Below are 20,972 nucleotides of genomic sequence, written 5' to 3' on the forward strand. Positions count from 1 at the left end.
AACCTGATACCAGCCTCATAAAGAGATACTTCTGCTGGTGGACTATCAGTCCCCGATGGTATCATCAGCTCAGTAGTCAGTACTTCGGTACTGACATGATTTATAACAAACCTTTCTAAAATTGTCTGTTTATAAATTTTGAAATTATAAAGAAACTAAGGTTTCAACTCCCTCAGGCAAAGTTGACCTTATATGAATTTGGCTATTTGTTTTAGGTATTTTTGTCATATAGCTCTTCAACTGTTTCGGTACTTATACATCCCTCGGATTTCAAATGTTTGGCTTTGAGCGTTCCCGATGAAGGTAAATCCAGAAAAGCGCTTCGGACGCATGAAATTATTTAAAGTGTTGTTTTCAATTTTTTAGACAACAACAGATGTAGTCTAATACTAAGGTAAGGTACATGAACCTGATACCAGTATCATAAAGATATACTTTAGACAACAACAGATGTAGTCTAATACTAAGGTAAGGTACATGAACCTGATACCAGTATCATAAAGATATACTTTAGACAACAACAGATGAAGTCTAATACTAAGGTAAGGTACATGAACCTGTGGCTGCGTTCAACTAAATTTTTAACACCGAACGCTCCATATTTTAATCTCGATTAGCGGAATAACCATCAGGTACAAAGTAAAGCTCAAAATCAAAATGCAGAAAGAACGCTTTACTCTATAATACCTGATTAATAGACAGCTAAAAAATGAAACTATACTATTTCATACCATATTAAAGCATGGATTTGCTTCAGATATGTTGAACGCGTATTTCTGATAATCGGACGTATGTTCTTCAATAACTTCAGTTATAATACTACATTTTTGTCATTAACTGTCTTGCCATCTGTGTAATATGCTTAGAATGTTTGATGTTGTTTGATTGTACTATGTGTTGAGCTGTTTTCCCAGTTTTCTACATGCGATGTTTAATTGTCATTTTAGTCCTTCTAAGTTTCATACAACATACCGTCTATAGATATAAGAAGATGTGGTATGAGTGCCAATGAGACAACTCTCGATCGAAGTCAAAATTTAAAAAAGTAAACCATTATAGGTCAAAGTACGGTCTTCAACACGGAGCCTTGGCTCACACCGAACAGTAAGCTTTAAAGGGCTCAAAAATTACTAGTGTAAAACCATTCAAACGGGAAAACCAACGGTCTAATCTATATAAAAAACGAGAAACGAGAAACACTTATGAACCACATCCACAAACGACAACTACTGAACATCAGATTCCTGACTTAGGACAGGTGCAAACAAATGCAGCGGGTTTAAACGTTTTAATGGTACCAAACCTTTCACCCTTTTTCTGAAACAATAGTGTAACATCACAACATAGAAAGACACACTATAAAATATCAACTGAAATAGCTTAACTCAATCAAAAGACATATTAACACCAGCGAACATACACTGAACGAATAAATTTGACCTATGATACAATGTAAATACAAAATAAATAAACTAAGGGAAGAATAATAAAAGTAACATGTTATATCGGTATGAAATGTTAAACAAATGAAGAAAAACAATATGCTCGAACAAAAATATCAGCCATTTACAATATCTTTAAACACAGGTAAATGAAAATAATTGTGTTGTTAGGTATACGTGTACAGTTCCAATAGAGAAAGGAAATATTTTTACAAAATAAATAATTTTGTTGTCCATAGTACGAAGTGAAAATTTATAGTAATACCAAACACTTATCAAAGCTGGTATATAGACCAGATATAACCCTGAATAACATTAAATAACAAAAAAGCATTACAATTAGTATCAACAGGTCGAATAAACAAGAAAGTTCGATTTGAGAGTACTCGCAGTTACAGCTAGTTGAAAGCCAAAACAATTAATAATAAAAAATCATGCATCAGAGACTAAAATCAACTAAAACACATCCCAGGGATTTAGTATTTTAACGTCATGGACAGTCAAAGAAGACATGACGTGTGCAATGCCAAGTATTCTTCAGCTCCTCTGTGACAAAATTCAGTTGAGCCCTAAAATATAATTAAAAATTACCTGATCATAATATTCCAGATTATGTCTACTATTATTTTTGAATTACAGGCAACAGTTGCTTACCGATGTTCAAATCTCATAAATCGATTTGGAAAATTCCAACCAAAGTGACAAACAAAAACTATGGAATCACATGAACTCCAAAATGTAGCGAGACCATGTTCGTCGACAGGGAAACAAATGTCTCCTGTTACCAAGGATCACCCGCCATGCGAATTCACACTAAGTCGAAATGTCACAATCGGGAATAAGACCCTACTGGTAAATTATTATCCAGACGACTATTCTGGTATCAAAACATCTAAGATCGTATAAACATGTCGCAAGTGAGTTAGACACAGACCTATCGTATCGGACGATGATCGTTAAACTCATGAAGTGTCGAAATCAGCAGTTCTTCCGCATAACACTATTGGGGCAGTTTTGTGTAAGAAGCACATCCCCGCAAATGATATGATATCAGGATAACTGAATATGCAAGACTATACCGTATTAGTTGAGATACAAGTATGTAAACGCAATACGATAGGGCAGAAGGTATGCTACTGAAACTCAACATATACCTCCACGACACTTACCAAAAAGGAAATTCTGAACAATCATAGATCTGTTTTGTGTTCCTTTTGAATTTCAACAAAAGATGCAGAACTAAACCTTATTTGACTGTATTATATACATAAGCTACATAAGTGTCCTTGCACTTACTTTATATTGCTAGGTCTGTCAAATGCCCAGTTTCTATGTAGCAACATTCCAGCAGAGCCTGCATATGGAGTATATACATGTATCTCCAAGTTGATGCGATATGCCAGAGTTTGCTTTTCCTTTCACTATTTGCTTGATAGAGTGTTGCTGCATACAAGGAAGCTATTGAAGTAGGGGTTTCATATGCTAAAGTTGAAAAGAAAATTACACGGACTCAAACACGAATTGATTGACCGTTATGGAACATTTATGTCACTGATGACCACGGATATGTTCAAATTGTCGTTTCTACAATCCCGTCCTCTTTTCATCGACTGTGACATCAACGAATAAGACTTCTCACCGAATTTGTACATAAATGATCAACACGATGGGTGCCACATGTGGAGCAGGATCTGCTTACCTAATCCGAAGCATATGATATCACCCCCGGTTATTGGTAGGGTTGGTGTTGTTCAGTCTTTGGTTTTCTATGTTGAATATTAATAGTTTATTGATTTATCTTGTTGCGTTACAAAACCAAAGAACAAAAACCAAAAAAGACCAACGATGACTCATGATCCTCGAAAACAGTTGTAAACTTAGTGTGTATGATTATGATAATATTTCGCTTACATTCCCACAGAGGCAACGATTATGCATTCATCAACATCTTACATATCACTTAAACATTTATGACAATCAATTTACATATCAATGTATATGTGTTGTCTTTTTTATAGATTTTAAATTGAAGTAAATATCTAATTGATATGTAAAGTACCACCCGGCTTCAGTTGATGTAGTATTGATTAAGGAATGCACCATTGGAATTAAGAAACTCATGTGCTATTCATTGTTGTAAATGTTGATCAAGACTATAAATTGAAAGAAATGATTGAAACAAATAATGTTACTCTGGAAAAAGACGCTGTCATATTAAAAGAAGATTAGGGTTCTGTAGTGGAGTGGCCCTGATAGTCGGTGGAATAATAGGTAATGTACTGTTCTTCTCAGCGAGTATATTGATATGTCAAAGAAGTATTATTTTTTTTTCGACATATGAACATAATGTGACCAGCCTTGGCATTTTTGGGCTCGTGAAATTGTACGTTATTGTTAGAAAGCGGACCTACAGGGTAAACAATACGTCAAATGATGTATGGGGCCATTTGTTATATCTTTATTACAAATTTGAAGTGTGGACATTTTTCAACTTTACATTATATATATAACCAGCAAATTTAATGTGTACCGGATCGACTAGAATAGACGATGCTGCGCAGATGGGGAAAAATATATATAAGTCTAAAGATTTGCACAACGGTACTAATATAATATGGTAATATACGAAGATGATGTAATAAAATCGTGTTGACAAATATTTTGGCTTAACAAATAGCCTTCGTCAGTGTCAATAATTTTTACAAATTGGTAAGCCGAAATATTTGTCAACACGATTTTATTACATCATCTTCGCACATTACCATCTTATATTAGTAATGTTGTGCAAATCTTTAGACTTATATATATATATATAGATCTAACATTGGTTGGCTAAATTTGAGACAAATTATATATATATTATGGTGTTAGCCCTGTATAACCACGTATTATCCGATGGAGAATGTCTGTCATAAAGTTGTGACATGTTAAGACGTGTATAATAAAATTAAAATTTGATGTGGCGGCATGATAATCAACATTATCATCCTTTACGACAGACAAAATAGCTGATCTAAAAAGGTACACCATCTACTTGCCACTATACATCATGATCTGTGTTACAACCCTAGATAAAGCCGACGATGAAAGGCATTACACCGACCACCTATATTTTTATGTAGCCTAGGTGGTCGAGTGGTCTTGTTGGAAGTAACGCATAAACGTAATGTTCTCGCTGCCGCTATTCATTGTAACGTCACCTAAGTGTGACGTATTGAGATCAGATTTTATATAGAGATCCATACATGCTAGACGCCTTTGTTGCATTGTTAGCCTTATAGTTGCCCGATCTACCCACTAAACAATAGGTCTAGGGCGCTGGATACGGTGCAGGCGATGTGCCACGATGTCACAGAAGCAAGGGTTCGAATCCCGCTGAGGGAAGAACAAAAATTTGCTAACGCAAATTAAAAGATCTAACATTGTTGGGCTAAATTTGAAACTTTGGCACCAAATGGGATCAATGAAATTGTGTAGTTCTAATTCGCGCAGTTCTTTTCATTTGGGTTATATTACATATTACTACGCAGTCTCTGTTGCAGCTATTCCTTTACCTTTGTCTACTCTAAAATTGCAGAATTATACCAATTTAAATCGCAGGGTACAATATTCATTTGGGATGGATAAGTACGCAGTCACGTTCAATTACTTAACCTTTGTCAAAATTATTATTATTATTCTCTTTTTTAATCATTATCAAACTGCTATTTATTTGGGATGTTTAAATACGCAGCCTCTGTTGTAATTACTTTACCGTCGTCAAATTTGAAATATTATACCAGCTCAAATCGGTCAGTGCTGTTCATTGGGAATGTATTTGTACGCAGTCCTTGTTGTAATATCTTAACTGTCGTCACCTTTCAAGTTTTAGAAATGTACCAGTTCATATCGCACATTACTATTTTTCTTAGAAGCATTTCTATGCAGTCTCTGTTGTAAATACCTATATAACCTACGTCATTTTTGAAATTTTAGAATTGTACAAGCGTTGTTGTATTCGGTTTTAATTGTATAAATTTCAAGATTGTTATAGTTAAATCAGAATACATTGATATGATTCATTTTACATCATAATCATACTGATGAAGGATATCTGTTATCCGAAATATTTATAGATACTTACATTTATTGTTTCCTTTTTTTTTTTATTGATGTTGTTTTGTACACTTTTTAGGAGTTTATATATATATATATATATATACATATATATAAGATTTAGAAACTTAAGAAAAGAATTATACGGTGGCATGTAGTTGTGACGTTTTGAAACATGAAAAGTTCAGCAACGAAAAAAACATATTGTTTTCACGTTATCTGCATAATATTATTTAAATAACCATCAACATAGCTATAATGCTGATGATTGTAGAATTAGATCTAAGTACAGCGATTTATTAATTTGTATTGGACATAACCAGCTCGTGTTTCGTCAACCCGAAGAGTAACCAACCTGTTTGATTGTAATTAACTGTTTGCTTTTACAGATTGTAAAGTGTTTCTTTTATAAGTTTTTTTTATTTTCGAGTACCTTCTAAAATAATAAAACCAATTGCAACTTAATAAGTTTAACCAACGAATGGCAATCCGAGTGTGTATACATTAAATGATCCTTCGAGATTTTAAACAGAATGTAAAATGTTTAAGTATTTGCAGAAAAGGTGAAATAATTCTTATTTGGCAACTATTTTGCCTTTCTTGCTAACCGTTGTATACTTTTCTTATATTTTCAAGTCTAATCATTGGGAAAAAAGTAGAGAAATTATCTTCCCACAGAAAATACTAATAATACATGATGAGCCATTCTTTATCCAACCGTTAATTTTCGTATATCATATTTTTTATGATTATTTATGTAGGTTCTGGTATCTTTGTATCACCTAAGGGAATTCTAGCAAATACCGGGTGTGTTGGTCTTAGTCTGGACATATGGTGCGTATGTGGATTTATATCAATACTTGGTAAGTTCTCGTTTTAGTCGGTTTTTTAAAAAAAGTTCTTTTTAAAAAAGAATGTAATACAAAAAATAATTTTAAATCAGAATGAATACATAGGATTCATAACTCTCATATTCAACCATTTCAACAAATATTTTATTTCAATTTGCCATTACTTGCTTCCGTCTTTCGGTCTCTTAAATCAAATATCCTTTGCATTTCAACACTTGAATGTTATGGTTTAACCGGCGTTCTTACCTGTTATATATACTAGTACTTTATGTTGAAAAAATTATCATGCTCCTATTACAGCGGCGTTAGTGTTCGCAGAGTTGGGTGCGCTTGTTCCAAAATCAGGTGGCGACTTAGGTTATTTGTTGGCTGTCTTTGGCAGGTTTCCAGCCTTTATGTATATGTGGTCCCAATTAATCACAGGACCATCGGGACAAATAATTCTAGGTCTTACAGTAGCAGAGTACATGTCAAAAGCTATATTTGACAACTGTGGTCCGTGTTTTCTGTTCAAACAGATAGTGGCCGTAGCAGTGATAAGTGAGTAAAATGACTACCTCAGAGTAATATGTAAATAATAATGTAAGATTATTTAACATCAATTAGTTTGGTACACAGCAAATGTTTTGAGATTGTCTAAATTTCTCATTTGTTCTAAGTTTTTTGAGATTTAGCAGTGACCTTAACGTTAAACCCAAATTCTTCACTAATTGTATTCACTGATGAGATTTCTGAAATGCTAAAAACCAAAAATTATCGAATTAAATACCAGATGTCTCCACTACGCTGTCTTAATATCAAATACACGTTATGAAATCTACAATCTTTTACCTGACCCTAGGTATTCTTTTATTACAGTGACAGCTGCTGTATCAAACTGTATCAGTGTAAGACTTGGAGAAGCTACACAAATTATTTTTACTGTATTCAAAATTTGTGGTCTGGTCGTTATAGTCATTGGTGGATTCGTCATGATGAGTCGAGGCATGTAAAGTCATTGGCGGATTCGTCATGATAAGACGAGGTATGTAAAGTCATTGATGGATTCGTTATGATATGTCGGGTTATGTAAAGTCATTGGTGGATTCGTCATGATAAGTCAGGGTATGTAAAGTCATTGGTGGATTTGTCATGATAAGTCGAGTCATGTAAAGTCATTGATGGATTCGTTAAGATATGTCGGGTTATCTAAAGTCATTGGTGAATTCGTCATGATAAGTCGGGGTATGTAAAGTCATTGGTGGATTAATCATGATAAGTCGAAGTATGTAAAGTCATTGGTGGATTCGTCATGATAAGTCGGGGTATGTGAAGTCATTGGTGGATTCGTCATGATAAGTCGAAGTATGTAAAGTCATTGATGGGTTCGTTATGATTAGTCGAGATATGTAAAGTCATTGATGGATTCGTTATGATATGTCGGGTTATCTAAAGTCATTGGTGGTTTCGTCATGATAAGTCGAAGTACGTAAAGTCATTGGTGGATTCGTCATGATAAGTCGGGGTATGTAAAGTCATTGATGGATTTGTCATGCTAAGTCAAAGTATGTAAAGTCATTGATGGATTCGTCATGATAAGTCGAGATATGTAAAGTCATTGGTGGATTTGTCATGATAAGTCGAGGTATGTTAAGTCATTGGTGGATTCCTGATGATAAGTCGAAGTATGTAAAGTCATTGATGGATTCGTCATGATAAGTCGAGATATATAAAGTCATTGGGGGATTCGTCATGATAAGTCGGGGTGTGTAAAGTCATTGGTGGATTCGTCATGATAAGTCGAGGTATGTAAAGTCATTGGTGGATTCGTCATGATAAATCGAGGTATGTAAAGTCATTGGTGGATTCGTCATGATAAATCGATGTATATACAGTCATTGGTGGATTCGTCATGATAAGTCAAGGTATGTAAAGTCATTGGTGGATTCGTCATAAGTCGAGGTATGTAAAGTCATTGGTGGATTTGTCATGATAAGTCGAGGTATGTAAAGTCATTAGTGGATTCGTCATGATAAGTCAAGGTATGTAAAGTCATTGGTGGATTCGTCATAAGTCGAGGTATGTAAAGTCATTGGTGGATTTGTCATGATAAGTCAAGGTATGTAAAGTCATTGGTGGATTCGTCATTATAAGTCGAGTTATGTAAAGTTATCGGCGGATTCGTCATTATAAATCGAGGTATGTAAATTCATTGGTGGATTTGTCATGATAAGTCGAGGTATGTGAAGTCATTGGTGGATTTGTCATGATAATTCGAGGTATGTAAAAAAAAGAATTTAAATTCTTTATTAATGGTCCTTAACAATATTGAGAGCTAGAAATCAAATGGGATAGTTCTGATCATAACCATCAAATGTTTTCAGTAAAGAATGCTTTCAAAAAATGTAAATTACAAGGCATGAAGTTCTTTTTTTAAAATTAGTAATTTTGTCAAACCTTCATGGAAATTTGCGAAACTTGGACAGAAATGTTTTCAAGATCAAGCAAGAAACATCTAGATCAGATTTGAAAATAGTTTATTTCTTCGTATTTTAATGAGAAATGAACTTAGTGTTTCTGACAATTAACATTTAGATACAGTTTGGGGTTACAGTTTTTTTTAAGACGTCAATAACTTTATCAAACCTTCATTTAATATTATGAAACGTGGACAGAAGCTTTTTCGTGATTAAAAGATAGCATCTAAAGCAAAATTTTGTTAATATTTTCTTTTCTTTTTCCGTATTTTATTGATGGATGAACTAACTTTTTTTGCAGTTAATATATCTATACAGTCTAGTGTTGAAGTTTTTAGACATCAGTAACTTTGTAAAACCTTTATGGAATTTTACAAAACTTTTACACATCAAGAGATAAAATAAAATTTAGAATGTATAGTGTGTGTGGACCATTGTTTGTCTATTCGTCGTTTTTCTTTTGGCCGGGGTATTGTCTGTTTTTCTTCTACTTGTGATGTCTGATTGTCTGCTTTGTATATTCGTTACCTTTTTTCATTGCGAAATGGAGAGCTCCAGCAAGTCATCTACCTTCAACACTGTAAAAGCGTCGAACCATAACATGACAACTTCAAATCGACTCGGAGTGAAGATACATTATGAATTATTATAATACGTTATTCCCTAATAGCAAAACATACACGGAGCAAAAGTGACTGACGAAATTCCTATCTTTGGACATGCACCTAAGGGTATCATTCGACAGAGTATATACAGTTTGTGAGGACTTACCCTCACACAGTTAAAAAGCACAATAGCAAATGAAAAAAAAAGGCCATTTACTAAAAAAATATCGATGATATCGTCTATAATCCTATTAAAGAGTGCTTGCAGTAAATAAAAGCAAGTTGTCATCACTGTATCTGATGATAATCAAAACATTGCCTTCCTGATATCAGTGCTTCTACATAGGATTGATAAATGTCATAAACATTGTCATAAAAAGTTATTGTGTAATGCCCTAAAAAATTTCTTTTGTTTTTGCCTTCTTTTTTATTATTTTGTTTGTTTAAAATGTTTTTATCTATTCATTTGATTTGGATTTTTCATTTTCTTATATGTTTTTCCATTCATTGATGAAATTGATTTTTTTTTTAATTCTACAGGTACATATGGTAGTCTAGCGACGGGTTTTGAAGGATCAGAGAAAAATCCGTTGGTATAGGTATCAGCTATATATAGCAGAATGTGGGCTTTCGGTGGATGGTAAAATCATATGCATCTATGTTTGAGGGCTTGTATCTCTAAATAAAATAAACTAAAACACATAAACAGAATTGTAAATAATTATTGGGCTTCTACCTTTTCTACAAATATTCACCAAAGTTTAAATGAAGTTGATGTAAGCAATTATAGGCAACCGTACGGCCTTCAACAATGAGATAAACCCATACCGTACGGTCGGCTATAAAAGGCCCCGACATGAAAAATAATTGCTTACATCAACTTCATTTGAACTTTGGTGAATATTTGTCTCATTGGCAATCATACCACATCTCCTTATTTTTATATTGAATTTTAAAGAAAATAATCTAGTATAATGTGTTTTTAATTTATGTCAGAAAAGGTAGAAGCCCAATAAGGTTCTGCTTTACTAGGCTGTATTGTATGTGGTTGGCCATCTCGACATTGAAAATTGTAATAAATAGATAGTTGTGTTACAATAACAAACGGCATGGTTCTTTTTATCAAAACAAATCAACATTTAAGGATTGTTGTGTTGCAGTAAAAAGATAATTATTTACAATTCTGTTTGTGTGTTTTAGTTTACTTTTTTTAGGGATACAAGCCCTCAAACATAGATGCATATGATTTTACCATCCACCGAAAGCCCACATTCTGCTATATATAGCTGAGACCCATACCAACGGATTTTTCTCTGATCCTTCAAAACCCGTCGCTAGACTACCATATGTACCTGTAGAATTAAAAAAAAAATCAATTTCATCAATGAATGGAAAATCATCAGAAAATGAAAAAATCCAAATCAAATAAATAGATAAAAACATTTTAAACAAACAAAACAAAAAAAGAAGGCAAAAACAAAAGAAATTTTTTAGGGCATTACACAATAACTTTTTATGACAATGTTTATGACATTTATCAATCCTATGTAGAAGCACTGATGTCAGGAAGGCAATGTTTTGATTATCATCAGATACAGTGATGACAACTTGCTTTTATGTACTGCAAGCACTCTTTAATAGAATTATAGACGATATCATCGATATTTTTTTAGTAAATGGTCTTTTTTTCTTTTGCTATTGCGCTTTTTAACTGTGTGAGGGTAAGTCCTCACAAACTGTATTTACTCTGTCGAATGATACCCTAAGGTGCATGTCCAAAGATAGGAATTTCGTCAGTCACTTTTGCTCCGTGTATGTTTTGCTATTAGGGAATAATTTATTAGAATAATTCATAATGTATCTTCACTCCGAGTCGATTTAGAAGTTGTCATGTTATGGTTTCGACGCTTTTACAGTGTTGAAGGTAGATGACTTGCTGGAGCTCTCTATTTCGCAATGAAAAAAGGTAACGAACATACAAAGCAGACAATCAGACATCACAAGTAGAAGAAAAACAGACAATACCCCGGCCAAAAGAAAAACGACGAATAGACAAACAATGGTCCACACACACTATACATTCTAAATTTTATTTTATCTCTTGATGTGTAAAAGTTTTGTAAAATTCCATAAAGGTTTTACAAAATTATTGATGTCTAAAAACTTCAACACTAGACTGTATGGATATATTAACTGCAAAAAAAGTTAGTTCATCCATCAATAAAATACTGAAAATGAGAAAAAATATTAACAAAAATTTTGCTTCAGATTCTATCTTTTAATCACGAAAAACCTTCTGTCCACGTTTCATAATATTAAATGAAGGTTTGATAAAGTTATTGACGTCTAAAAAAACTGTAACCCCAAACTGTATCTAAATGTTAATTGTCAGAAACACTAAGTTCATTTCTCAGTAAAATACGAAGAAATAAACTATTTTCAAATTTGATCTTGATGTTTCTTGCTTGATCTTGAAAACATTTCTGTCCAAGTTTCGCAAATATCCATGAAGGTTTAACAAAATTACTGATTTTTAAAAAAAGAACTTCATACCTTGTATTTTACATTTTTTGAAAGCATTCTTTATTGAAAACATTTGATGGTTATGATCACAATTAACCAATTTGATTTCTAGCTCTCAATATTGTTCAGGACCATTAATGAAGAATTTAAATTTTTTTTTACATACCTCGACTTATCATGACAAATCCACCAATGACTTTACATACCTCGACTTATCATGACAAATCCACCAATGACTTTACATACCTCGACTTATCATTACGAATCCACCAATGACTTTACATACCTCGACTTATCATGACGAATCCACCAATGACTTTACATATCCCGACTTATCATGACGAATCCAACATTGACTTTACATACTTCGACTTATAATGATGAATCCACCAATGACTTTACATACCTCGACTTATCATGAGGAATCCACCGATGACTTTACATACCTCGACTTATAATGACGAATTCACCGATGACTTTACATACCTTGACTTATCATGACAAATCCACCAATGACTTTACATACCTCGACTTATCATGACAAATCCACCAATGACTTTACATACCTCGACTTATCATTACGAATCCACCAATGACTTTACATACCTCGACTTATCATGACGAATCCACCAATGACTAAAACGACCAGACTACAAATTTTGATTACAGTAAACATAATTTGTGTAGCTTCTCGAAGTCTTACACTGATACAGTTTGATACAGCAGCTGTCACTGTAATAAAAGAATATTTAGAATCAGGTAACATATTGTAGATTTCATAACGTGAATTTGATATTAAGACAGCATAGTGAAGACATCTGGTATTCAATTCGATAATTTTTGGTTTTTAGCATTTCAGAAATCTCATCAGTGAATACAATTAGTGAAGAATTTGGGTTTAACGTTAAGGTCACTGCTAAATATTAGAAAACTAAGAACAAATGAGAAATTTAGACAATCTCAAAACATTTGCTGTGTACCAAACTAATTGATGTTAAATAGTCTTACATTATTATTTACATATTAACTCTGAGAAAGTCATTTTACTCACTGATCACTGTTACGGCCACTATCTTTTTGAACAGAAAACTCGGACCACAGTTGTCAAATATAGCTTTTGACATGTACTCTGCTACAGTAAGACCTAGAACTATTTGTCCCGATGGTCCTGTGATTAATTGGGACCACATATACATAAAGGCTGGAAACCTGCCAAAGACAGCCAACATATAACCTAAGTCGCCACCTGATTATAGAACAAGCGCACCCAACTCTGCGAACACTAACGCCGCTGTAATAGGAGCATGATAAATTTTTTAACATAAAGTACTAGTATATATAACAGGTAAGAACGCCGCTTAAAACATAACATTCAAGTGTTGAAATGCAAAGGATATTTGATTTAAGAGACCGAAAGACGGAAGCAAGTAATGGCAAATTGAAATAAAATATTTGTTGAAATGGTTGAATATGAGAGTTATGAATCCTATGTATTCATTCTGATTTAAAATTATTTTTTGTAACTCATTCTTTTTTAAAAAGAACTTTTAAAAAAAACCGACTAGAACGAGAACTTACCAAGTATTAATAAAAATCCACATACGCACCATATGACCAGACTAAGACCAACAGACTTGGTATTTGCTAGAATTCCCTTAGGTGATACATAGATACCAGAACCTACATAAATAATCATAAAAAATATTAACGGTTGGATAAAGAATGGCTCATCATGTGTTATTAGTATTTTCTGTGGGAAGATATTTTCTCTACTTTTTTCCCAGTGATCAGACTGGAAAATATAAGAAAAGTATACAACGGTTAACAAGAAGGGCAAAATAATTGCCAAATAAGAATTATTTCACCATTTCTGCAAATACTTAAACATTTTACATTCTGTTAAAAATCTCGAAGGATCATTTAATGTTTACACACTCGGATTGCCATTCATTGGTTAAACTTATTAAGTTGCAATTGGTTTTATTATTTTAGAAGGTACTCGAAAATAAAAAAAGCTTATAAAAGAAACACTTTACAATCTGTAAAAGCAAACAGTTAATTACAATCAAACAGGTTGGTTACTATTCGAATTTACGACACACGAGCTGGTTATGTCCAATACAAATTAATAAATCGCAGTACTTAGATCTAATTCTACAAACATCAGTATTATAGCTATGTTGATGGTTATTTAAATAATATTATGCAGATAACGTGAAAACAATAGGTTTTTTTCGTTGCTGAACTTTTCATGTTTCAAAACGTCACAACTACATGCCACCGTATAATTCTTTTCTTAAGTTTCTAAATCTTATATATATGTATATATATATATATATATAAACGCCTAAAAAGTGTACAAAACAACACCAATATTAAAAAGGAAACAATAAATGTAAGTATCTATAAATATTTCGGATAACAGATGTCCTTCATCAGTATGATTATGATGTAAAATGAATCATATCAATGTATTCTGATTTAACTATAACAATCTTGAAATTTATACAATTAAAACCGAACACAACAACGCTTGTACAATTCTTAAATTTCAAAAATGACGTAGGTTATATAGGTATTTACAACAGAGACTGCATAGATATGCTTCTAAAAAAAAAAGTAATGAGCGATATGAACTGGTACATTTTTAAAATTTCAAAGGTGACGACAGTTAAGATATAACAAGAAGGACTGCGTACAAATACATTCCCAATGAACAGCACGGACCGATTTGAGCTGGTATAATATTTCAAATTTGACGACGGTAAAATAATTACAACAGAGGCTGCGTATTTAAACATCCCAAATAAATAGCAGTTTGATAATGATTAAAAAAGAGAATAGTAATAATAATTTTGACAAAGGTTAAGTAATTGAACGTGACTGCGTACTTATCCATCCCAAATGAATATTGTACCCTGCGAATTGGTATAATTCTGCAATTGTAAAGTTGACAAAAGTAAAGGAATAGCGGCAACAGAGACTGCGTAGTAATATGTAAATGAAAAGCACTGCGCGAATTAGAACTACACTTTTTCATTGATCCCATTTGGTGCCAAAGTTTCAAATTTAGCCCAACAATGTTAGATCTTTTAATTTGCGTTAGCAAATTTTTGTTCTTCCCTCAGCGGCATTCGAACCCTTGCTTCTGTGACATCGTGGCAACACCACCTGCACCGTATCCAGCGCCCTAGACCACTCGACCACCTAGGCTACATACAAATATAGGTGGTCGGTGTAATGCCTTTCATCGTCGGCTTTATCTAGGGTTGTTACACAGATCATGATGTATAGTGGCAAGTAGATGGTGTACCTTTTTAGATCAGCTATTTTGTCTGTCGTAAATGATGATGATGTTAATTATGCCGCCACATCAAATTTTAATTTTATTATACACGTCTAAACATGTGACAACTTTATGACAGATATTTTCCATCGAATAATACGTGGTTATACAGAGCTAACACCATAATATATATATAATTCGTCTCAAATTTAGCCAAACAATGAAAGTTCTATATATATATAAGTCTAAAGATTTGCACAACAGTATTAATATAAGATGGTAATATGCGAAGATGATGTAATAAAATCTTGTTGACAAATATTTCGGCTTACCAAATTGTAAAAATTTTTGACACTGACGAAGGCTATTTGTTAAGCCGAAATATTTGTCAAAACGATTTTATTACATCATCTTCGTATATTACCATATTATATTAGTACCGTTGTGCAAATCTTTAGACTTATATATTTTTTCCCTATATGCGCAGCATCGTCTATTCTAGTCGATCCGGTACACATTAAATTTGCTGGTTATATATATAATGTAAAGTTGAAAAATGTCCAGATTTCAAATTCGTAATAAAGATATCACAAATGGCCCCGTACATCATTTGACGTATTGTTTACCCTGTAGGTCCGCTTTTTACCTGACAAATCAATATACCCGCTGAGAAGAACAGTACCTTACCTATTATTCCTTCGACTATCAGGCCACTCCACTACAGAACCCTAATCTTCTTTTAATAGGGACAGCGTCTTCCCGTTCTGTAATCACTCTCAACTCTTTTTCCAGATTAACAGTATTTGTTTCAATCATTTTTTTCAATTTATAGTCTTGATCAACATTTACAACAATGAATAGGCACATGGGTTACTTAATTCCAATGGTGCATTCCTTAATCCATACTACATCAACTGAAGACGGATGGTACGTTACATATCAATTAGATATTTCCTTCATTTTAAAATCTATAAAAAAGACAACACATATACATTGATATGTAAATTGATTGTCATAAATGTTAAAGTGATATGTAAGATGTTGATAAATGTCATAATCGTTGCCTCTGGGGGAATGTAAGCGAAAGTATTATTATAATCATACACAAGTTTACAACTGTTTTAGAGGGTCATGAACATAGTTGGTCTTTTTTGGTTTTTGTTCTTTGGTTTTGTAATGCAAAAAGATAAATCAATAAACTATTAATACACGAAAAGGAATTGCTAAGTAAAAAACTGTTTGATTTGTTTCACATTTTTTATGTCGGGGGCTTTTATAGCAGACTTATTCGGTACTAGATTTTCTCATTGTTGAAGACCGTACAATGACCTATAATTGCTTATATCTTCACCATTTGAACTCTGCTGGATAGTTGCTACATTGGTAATCATATCACATCTCCTTATTTTTATATTGATAAAAAATCTTAAACACACACATTTTCTTGAAGGGGTGCTTGACCAAAGCGTCTGGCAAGGATATACAAGAGTAAACTATATTGTCAATAAACGTTGTTATTGAGTTGCTATTTCATAACTGTCTATCATTATGTATTAAGGTAACAACAACAATCGCAGAACTGCACAAAATTCACAAAATTAACATGATTAAAGGGAAAAAATTTCAAGTTTAACAATAGTTTCAATAATAAAATTTTTAAATGTAGATGTTTTTGCATTGTTAAAATATGTTAAAAGATATGTTAAAAAAAGTCGCAGAAGATGTCTGGTGTGTCTTGATAATTCGTATTTCTATCTTGTGAAAAGGAATTAAAATTGTAATATGATATGTTTGATAAACCTGCTGTGTACTCTCTGACAAATCAACAACCAGGTATTTATCAACACATTATTACCTACCCATTCCTGGCAACTTAATTTGAAGAAAGCAAAGGGAACGTAGAGAAAAACTCCTACGGCCAAAAATCCAACTGCATACCAAAACTCAGTCTTTACAGGTTCTAGAAACGGTGCTACCACTAAATATATAGAAAAAACAAGCACCACAACCGAAACCACTATTGGAACCTGAAACAGTTAATTATTACACTTATTTCATATAACTTGGAATTTAAAATTGTTTTGTTCTTGGTTTATGATATTGGATATATAATACACGAACTTAAAAACAAATAAGTAAACGAATAAACAAATAGAAATACATAAAATTGAATAATCGAAGGAGTAATCAAAGAATCTCTTTTCCTTCATTAACATATAGAGTTTTTTATTTACATTTTGCAATTGGGGGAAATGTATTTCTGACTTACTTTCAATGGTCTATCTACATCTTTCATCCTGTATCGGAGCACAATGTGAACTATCATACTAAGACCATAAAAGAACCACCTTAGAAACTCCAGCATGTTCAGCAGAGACTTGATATCTGAGGGCATGATCAGCGCAAAGCTGATATACTCTGCAGTAAAAATATCAAAGATGAATTTGATTTTATTTTCGTATTTAGTATAAGCTTGACTGAATATTGTATCCTTTTCTTCTTAAAAAAAAGATTGACCAAAGGCTTAATATATAAATAATTATATTACATATGATGAAGCATTCTTCTTTTTTTTTGTGTTAATATGAGCACGTAATTCAAAGGGTATACCATGTACCTGAAGCCTTGTTTCTATTTCTACGTATATTGAAGCTATGTTCTATTTATATATATATTGACGGTCAATATTAAAAAATTTGCAAAATACAATGTATAATAGACAACAAGAACATTAGAGTCCATTTCCATAATACACTATTTAAATATGTAATATATAAAAGACTTTCACTCAGTCAATACATTATATATGGACATGTTAGATTATATTGACCCTCGGACTTCGTCCTTGGTCAAAGTAATCTGAACAGGTCCATATATAACGTATTGACCTCGTCAAAAGTCTATAGTCGATCAATAAGCCCTGTCACTTTAAAGAAAAGCGAAATACATTTCTCGAGAAGGCAATTCTGAAAAATGTCCAAAATCAATCTGATGAAATACGGTACTTGATGACGCGAAATCACTGATTGGAAGTTGATGATTTGATTAACATGACCAAGATCATAAGAAAAATACAGACACATTATAATTTTCTTGTATCTTGATAGGAAAGAGAAAATGCAATACACCATTTCAAACAAGTCTGCCGTTTACTTGTGCGATGTACACAATAGTTTCCTCTTTCGTTCTTACCAAACTTGCAAGATGCATTACTCCCCTGAGAAAAAAAGTTCATGTTCAATTTTACATTCATCTCTCAAACAAGTCATGCTTGCTAAACTGTATCTCGCGAACAGTTGACATATTTTATTCTAATTTGTAATCAATGATAAAATAACTGTTTACTTGTTATGCAGGGTGCTGTAAACCCTTATTTTTTTGGATTCCAAAAGATGTTTTTATATCATTTGAGGTCTTTAAGGAATGCAAATAAAATGAAAAGCCATATCAAATTGTTTTTCCCAATTGCATAGATACCAGTTCCCTTTCCGACCAACCGGTGCATGAATATTATGCGATTATCGTTCTAAAAGCGTATTTATTGATTGGTAAAATGGTTCTTCAAACCTTATGTAATGCTCGATTTCTTGACCGTTCTTGATATAGCAAATAGTTGTCATCTAAGGGATTCATACTTCTCGTAGCATCTAAGACGAACAAAACAAAGACATAAGTGTTCAAAACTTACTATAAGTATAGTTGATGGTACCGGGATATTTGTGTTGATGTTAAGGTAACTAAGACATTCTGGAAACAATTGTTCACGCGCTGTTGCAAAAACTATTCTGAAATAAAATAATAGAAACATTTGCACCAAAATGGCGTAATTCTTTTTTGCGACGAAAAAATATGATTTGAAATGCCGGTACATTTGTACATATACAAGATTTAATAAGTTAAAAATAAAACAAAATTCAAAAATGGTCTCAATCTATTCTAAAAACTTTGATATGTGTATCGTTCGAAATCAGAACTCAATTTGTAAACATACCTTCCGACAACCAACCCTGCTCCATTCATTGAACCATATACAGTGCAGGCTACAGTGATGGGAATGATAACAACTGCTCCAGGCAAAACATACTACGCCCAAGTCTATATATAAATGTAACACTATGATTTATATACTGAAACTTATAAAAATATATTAAAGAAATCATTGCAGATTTTCTAATTTTATTGTGATAAAGTCCAACAGTAGCTCCTTATGTATTCATATCCTAGTTGTTAGGAAATTCCAGTGCACGATTTTCTTAAAATAGTAGCTGTTTACCAGGGTTCTTTGATAGTCAACCTGAAGTCATTTTCTCGAAAGTTTTTTTATCACCGGTAAACTACTGTCGCCTTAATGACAGTCGCTATCATGATTTGGTTGACCGTTATGGAAAATCATTGTTTAAGGTGGTAACGGCATGTTCCAATTGTGATTTTCCACAGTTCCCCTTGCATTCCTCCTTTATAACACATCAAATGTGACTTACTATCGAAATGTTGCTTGTCATGAGTAGCAATGGGTGTCACTAATGAAGAGGAAATTGCTTACCATTCTGGAGTATAACCTCGGTTTAATGTTGTTCAATCCTTAGTTTGTCCGCTTGTCTTTTTCGTGTTGTGTTGTCTGGTTACCTTCGTCCATTGATTTAATTGCCCCCCCCCCTTTGGAATCTTAATCTCCTCTTTCTTTTCCCAAATTAAGCACACCAAAGCACATTTCACACGAAGCGCACAGGCGCTTTTTGCAAACAAATGTGCTGATATTAATTGTTTCATTAAAAGATGCCATAACTATTATTATTGATGGTTTTAATTATAAATCAGGCCGTTGGTTTTGTTTCAAATAGGTGGCCTGTAATTGTTCACATCTTTGTTCATAGGCCTTTTATAGACATTTGTCTCAATGGCTATCACATCTCCTTATTTTTATATCAGTATAATATAACGGTTAACGCATACAATAACAGTCTGGATACGCGTACACTACCGGAGTCTCATCTCATTTTTGGTCACAACTAAATTTGATGGGTATGTATACAGAAGTATAGTAGCAGATAATACCAAATACTTTGTACAGATGGAAAAGAAATCAGCTTTTATGTGATACTTATGAACCAATACTAAGTAAATTATGATAGTTCATACCGCTGCCACAGCCCATGACGATACAAATTCCCCCTTGGTTAAAACCGTGAAGTAGGACACATTCACCATGAAGTATACAACAAGTACCAGAAATACGGATGTTATAATCCATAATGGCAAGTTTCTGGAATGAAAAAAAAATGTTTCTCCGTTAAAGTGCCTGTACCTGGTAGTAAATTGGTATGCCATAATGAGAATCGTGATCTATTTTTTATTAGATTAGTTTGGATATTAACTATCTGTAGAAATAGGAGTCTAATACCCACTTTTAAAGTGTATTTATGATACTCATTTTCTATGAAGATATTTCAAACTGAAAATACATATTAGTAGAAAACTATTTTTGTAAACTGTCCTGTAACTAAATTCTTTCTCTCTTGTCAAATCATTGCTGATTTATGATTCAATGTCAATTATATGTCCATATCATGGTACATTTGCCTCTTTTAAACACACGAATGAGGTTCAAAGGGGGAAAACTTACCTTCTGAAGTTTTTCAACTACAGATATTTACATGAAATTCCACTGTTGAATGAAATTAGCTCCTCCATGGGTACCCCTAGAGGCTTGGTTT

General features: G+C 32.9%; 1 protein-coding gene across 1 annotated transcript in view; it reads left to right on the forward strand.

Moving 5' to 3' along the window:
* The first annotated feature begins 1,934 nt into the window (after positions 1-1,934).
* Positions 1,935-20,972, forward strand: part of LOC127733425 (b(0,+)-type amino acid transporter 1-like) — a 34,943-nt gene continuing 15,905 nt past the window's right edge. The window contains exons 1-4 of the mRNA XM_052242789.1: positions 1,935-1,972; positions 3,646-3,713; positions 6,299-6,400; positions 9,990-10,042. Coding sequence (XP_052098749.1) covers positions 1,935-1,972; positions 3,646-3,713; positions 6,299-6,400; positions 9,990-10,042 — 261 coding nt within the window. The remainder of the gene's footprint in view (positions 1,973-3,645; positions 3,714-6,298; positions 6,401-9,989; positions 10,043-20,972) is intronic.

This window comes from Mytilus californianus, unplaced genomic scaffold (genome assembly GCF_021869535.1).
Source record: "Mytilus californianus isolate M0D057914Y unplaced genomic scaffold, xbMytCali1.0.p SCAF_3, whole genome shotgun sequence".
Taxonomy (NCBI): domain Eukaryota; kingdom Metazoa; phylum Mollusca; class Bivalvia; order Mytilida; family Mytilidae; genus Mytilus; species Mytilus californianus.